General features: G+C 37.9%; 1 protein-coding gene across 1 annotated transcript in view; it reads right to left on the reverse strand.

Annotated features, from left to right (window-relative positions):
* LOC121315542 (protein eva-1 homolog C-like) overlaps positions 1 to 5413 on the reverse strand; it is a 105646-nt gene extending 100233 nt beyond the window's left edge. The window contains exon 1 of the mRNA XM_041249717.1: positions 5040 to 5413. Within this exon, the coding sequence (XP_041105651.1) occupies positions 5040 to 5160 (121 nt within the window). The 5' untranslated portion in view covers positions 5161 to 5413. The remainder of the gene's footprint in view (positions 1 to 5039) is intronic.
* Between the last annotated feature and the right edge of the window lie 587 nt (positions 5414 to 6000).

Raw genomic sequence — 6000 nt, forward strand, 5'->3', positions numbered from 1 at the left:
CAGAAGTAAGCCAGCTGTGGGTTTAAAGTGAGTTATATTGCCAGCCACACTAGGTTGTGTAGTTTATGTTTTTCAGTGGCTGAAACATTACATGGTATAGGCTCTGTATTTCGTAAATAAAAAAAAAAACTTGGGGGAGTTGATGACACATGGTGTGTATTTTGATGTGATCTAATCTTCGAAATCTTGAAATTCAACTGGTTTTATTTAAAAATGTACCACAAATTAAAACTATTACACCATATCAACTAGCTTACTGAAGTGTGTATTTATTCTGTATTTATTACAAGATACTTACAAAAAGCTCCATAAATAATCTTGTTATTCTATAGAATATTTTTAAACAGGACAATAGTCTCATTGAGGTGTTTGAGAATGTAGTATTCCAACTATAAATAAAGTATAAAATGAGTATTCTGGATGTGGTACTTCAGACAAATAATAAAATATAGTAGTACTGCATGGTAGTACTGAATTAGGGGAGCAACCACCAAAAAAAGGTGTTAAAACCAAGCCTTGCCCAGGACAACTGGAAGCTGCTAGAGACTGGAAAATGCTGGAAGATGTTGGTCAATGGCTTATTTTCCCACCTGAGATTGCCACCACTAACCTTCGACCAGACATTGTCTTGTGGTCTGGATCAGCATGCCTTGTTCATCTGGTAGAGTCAACAGTGCCATGAGAGTATGCTGTGGATGAGGCGTATGAGAGGAAGAAACTTTGTATTGCTCAACTAGCTGCTGAAGTGGAACAGAGAGGATAGAAAGTCCGGGTTTACACAGTGGAGGTGGGATGTCGAGGATTTGTGGCACATTCTACAACCCAGTTTCTCAGAGATGTCGGATTCAGTGGCCAAGAGTTGCGTCGCACAGTGAAGAACATATGTGAAGAAGCAGAAAGGAACAGCAACTGGCTTTGGTTGAGATGGAAAGATTCTGGCTGCGGATCTCAAGCACAATAGAAAGAAAGTAACACTGATGTACGGGTAAGTAAGCTGGGCTGAGTTGAGTGGGGGACGGAGGGGTGATGCTGGGACGCCAGAATCACTGTCGAGCCCTCTTGAGGTGTCGTAGGCTCGTCGGAGAAACACCGAGGATGGAAGGTGCCCATCTGAAGACCCCAGAGATGTACTCTACTTTGCTCAATCCAGACAGTTGTCATACTGATGTGCTGGAGAGATCGCACTGTGGTTGATCCCCGGAGCCAGCATCGCAGCCGCTGTGTGTGCTGGATGCTGGAGCCAGCATTACACTTCAGCCATCAACACCAGACAGAAGGTTATCAACATCATCAGATGGAAAGAAACGCAAATGGATGGAGACGCAGATGGATCACATTAGTTTACTGTAAAACTACGTCTTACTTGGTGCTTATCTTGGCGCGAACCAAGTTCAAATCAGCTTGAAGTTTTAACATCTACTCTCATGTAATGGAAATCTTGCAGTACATTTTATATGAGTGTCTGCCTGGACAAACAAATTAGATATTAAATTGATTTTGAAAAAGAGGTTTTAAAAGCACAGTACAAACAACTACAAATATTACAGCCATGTATACAGCACTGTATTAGTTCTGTCAGAATGGGTAGCAGCTAGTGCTGTGTAGACACAGGCCCCACATCTGGCTGCATGTAAACACAGCTAGCCCATGCAATATAAACCTTGTCTGTACAACATTTCCAAACACAATTCCAAATTGTTAATTACATATGCTCAATCAAAGTCTTTAATTTACAGTGCAGGGGTGGTTTTTTGTGGTACCAAAATATCTTATTTTGTTTATCAAAAAGATCTCCTCTATCCCTCCCCTCCTGCTGTATTTTAATACCAAAATTACTGTCCCAGTGTGACGATTAAACATAAAAGCGCTCAGGGGATCACAGCTGCCACGATTATAGTCTTCTCCTTACTTCTAATACTTGTTTTGATTGTAAAGTTTTAACTGCTATTAATTCTTATTTTTAGCAGAGAGCTCTACTCTCTCACTAGTAAAATGTGCAGGAGGGATTTTATTGGTTAAAGCAGGACTATTTAATTAAATCAACTAAAACAAAATGTGTAACAACAGCACAATGTTGTTATGAAAGGTGCAGAAGTTTGATATTTTTAGAGAAAACACAATGGGGACATGTGTACGTGTTTGATCTTACTTGGGTAACATCCTGAAATAAGAACAGCAACACTTGCTTCCTACTTGGTAACAACATCCTTTTCCCTCTTTATATCGCAGAGTTCTGAAGTCACCAACCCCATACCACAAATTAGGACAATTCACAAATCTCAATCTCTAATCGTCAGAAAATGAGGGAGGGTACAATCTGAATTACTGGCACCGCACACCGGCAGCTACAGTGATACAAATGTGTAACATCTGCAAATATAAATGCGAAGGGTATTATCCATGTTCAAAAATAAATAAAAACTTTCTAACCCCTCCGGGGTCTTCTGAGTGTGTGGGCCCGAGTGCAGTTGCACCTGCTGCACCTGCTATTGCTCCACCACTGGTTCAAGTAGATGCTGTTGCAGTTTCTGGAAGGCTCCCTCGTTTGGTTCATAGTTGAGTATAGAATGTAACATTCTTATATCATTAAGCAAACTGGAGTCCCACTGCTTTGCATCACTGACTCTCTTAGCAAACTAGAGTCCCACTGCTTTGCATCACTGATTCTCTTAGCAAACCGGAGTCCCACTGCTTTGCATCACTGATTCTCTTAGCAAACCAGAGTCCCACTGCTTTGCATCACTGATTCTCTTAGCAAACCAGAGTCCCACTGCTTTGCATCACTGACTCTCTTAGCAAACCAGAGTCCCACTGCTTTGCATCACTTACTCTCTTAGCCCCCTGATTAAATCTTCAATCCTGAGTTTATACACACAACAACATTTTAAGAATTCACATTCAATTTGGGTAAAACTTGGAACCAGAAAATGTTGTATATCACTGTGACATGAATAGGCCTGTTTGGTAAGATATTTAAAATGCCTAGATATATAAAGCATGTACACACAACAGCAATATACAGTATTGCTAAAAGTAAAATCCCAGTGTTGGGGCTGTCTGACTAAGACTCTAGTGCAAGATACTTAGAATAAGCTAAACATGAAATACATCTCTTCAAAAGGTTAAACAACTTACAAACACAAATAGAACTTGACTAAAAAAGCTTTTGAACTTGAATAAAATATTTTTTGTTCGTGCTTATAGCATACAATACAGTTTACCTGAATGTTTATCTGAATGGAAGACAAAATTAGTGCAATGAACTGAAAGAATATTGTTATTTATTTATTTCTGTATAAAATAAAATAAAAACATGCACTATTATTATTATTATTATTATTATTATTATTAGAATGAATAATATAAAATAATGTGTTGAAAAATCCCAAATTAATCAATTTCACTACATTTTCTTTTACTATCTGGAATCAGAAACAGTACTTTTTATGCCTGTAAATGCTAAAAAAAGGGGGATTTAGATGATACTTAAATAATCCCTTTGCCTATCTACCTCAGAATCACATGAGGACTGAAATGATGCTGCCTGCACACCTTCCCACAAGCTCTTTACTGCAATCACTGTGATATAACACTGTGAGCTTTATTCCTTTCTGAATGCCCTGAGCCACAATGAATGTGATACCTTGTGAAATGCTTATTACAGTTATAAATAGCTGTCATCATATTTTAAACAATGAACCTCCCTCCCACTATTGAGACCACCTTCTTTTTAATAGTTCAAACTCAATATCTTAAGTGTTATTTAATGCCCGTTTAAAAGCTCTAACACATGGGTGTCACTGATGACACAGTGAATGGGGTCTGATAAATGCTATCAGTATCACAGGGAAGGCAGGTACTTCACTAAAAGCTTGGTCATAAATCATGTTAGAGGCTGGAATAAACATAAGAGTCACTTAGCAGGGAGGTGACAGTGCAGGGTTTACATATTAAACCACCCACAATATACAAACTGAAGCAGCCTCTCACTGCTCCTAATAGTATGCCACCTTGCAGGAACAAGAGAGGAGAAAAGTGCAACACTTCAGCAGCTGTACAGCACAGTACTTTACACTATGCTGCACATTGGGGAATCTTGCTCGCCCCTAAAATGTACTTCCAGTCCTTCCAGTGTAATAGCGAGGTCTGTTTGGCATGTACTTTCACACAATTGCATGGCTATCACCTAGAGGCTAAAAGAAATGGATTTAATACAAGTAAAACTTAGGAACTCCACCCTTTTATGCTTAATATAAATTAAACTATGAAATTATTGAGTGCCGTATTTTATGGAGATGTTTTCCAACCTATACACATAAGAATCAAAATAATACAACCTAATATCAAGAGACAGAAAATCTTCAAGCAAAGAAGAATGCAAATAAAAGATCATAGACCTTGAAGGATTCTTGCAGCGTCTTTCATCTCTCTTCTCCAACAGTGATCATTTTGGAGGACAAATAAAATAAAATCAATGGCTCTTGCTTTTAAATTGCTGTAATTAATCATCTGCAAATGATATCACTAATTGTAAAAAATGTGTATAATTTAGATGATGATAGATAACGTGCACTACATTGTGTTAAATTCTAAATGGTTTGCTACACGTCAATACATCTCCTCTACCATGTCCACAATTCCACTACTGATACGCAGCGTACTACAAAGACGAAACTAAAGACTTCAGAAAAATGCATCGAAGTAACCACTTTAGTGCCAGTTACAGTATATTCTGTTATCTTTTTTTTATGTGGACAGACTGAACCACGAACGATAAAGACGTAAGTGTTTTGTGATCAATAAACAATAAAAGCATAACAATTCCCCTGCTATTAAGTTAAATAGAGTAGCGTAACAGTGTGTTTTCCCTTCTTACTTGATGAAGATACCAACTACACTGACCGACTTGCAATTGCACACATCTTTGGTGTAAGAGTAATAATCGACTTTACTACTGCAGAAGAAAAACCGCTTCTAACAAAATGAAAAATGGTTTTGAAACTATTCGTAACGCAACAGGTATACTGCTTTTATCTTACCTGAGAAGTCGGAAGAACTTTTGGCAAAGTTGCTGAAGACAGTCAAACAAGTTATTCCCAAGACAAGTGTGCAATTCAAAGCTGAGGAAGACACATCTGGGACAAACATCCTTAAAATCATATATTAAATTATTTTCGTTTTCTATATTTTGAAGGTTTAAACTGTAGCTCCTATGTGTGGTCTACATTCCAGTGTGTAGATATACAACCCCATTTCTGATAAAAAGCAAGGTTGATCCAATTCATCAGCCCCTTACACACAGAAGAGATGGAACAACAGCAACTTTACTACGACAGGCTGAAACTTAGGAACTCCTGCCCACCTGAACTTCTGTGGGTGTTTCTCCACATGGTCCTAATGCCGGAGCTGTGTTACAGCCGGTGTAATTTTCTTTACGCGAAAAAATCTAATGATCACTTTGCTTACACTTAAGAGTTAAAACAAAATGTTAGAAGAAGAAGAAGAAGAAGAAGAAGAAGAAGAAGAAGAAGAAGAAGAAGAAGAAGAAGAAATCTTCGACGAATTATAAATAAATCACATTTTAACGTGTTGAATTTGCAGCTGGCTATTATTGAGAAAACTAAATCTCACACTGGAAGGTGTAAAATACAATCTGCCTCTCTCCCTCTCGATCGCTTATTTTTGTCCCGGAAGGGCGATGTCATGCAGGTGTCTTTCTCTGGATTAGATTTTCTTGGCAAAATGTCTTTATTTAATCACCTGCCCCATACCCAACCTGCACCATAAATTAAACTGTTTTATACTGCAGCATGTTTAAATAGGTAAATTCATAATAGTTTTATTTAGAAATGTATGTATTTTTAAAGGGTTATCTGCAAAGCCAATACAATTCCTGCAGTTTTTCAGTTGGTCTTTGTTATTGAAAAGTTTAATTAAAAAAATGTAACACACACACACACACACACACACACACACACACACACACACACACACACACAC

Source organism: Polyodon spathula, chromosome 5 (assembly GCF_017654505.1).
Source record: "Polyodon spathula isolate WHYD16114869_AA chromosome 5, ASM1765450v1, whole genome shotgun sequence".
In the NCBI taxonomy this organism is placed as follows: Eukaryota; Metazoa; Chordata; class Actinopteri; order Acipenseriformes; family Polyodontidae; genus Polyodon; species Polyodon spathula.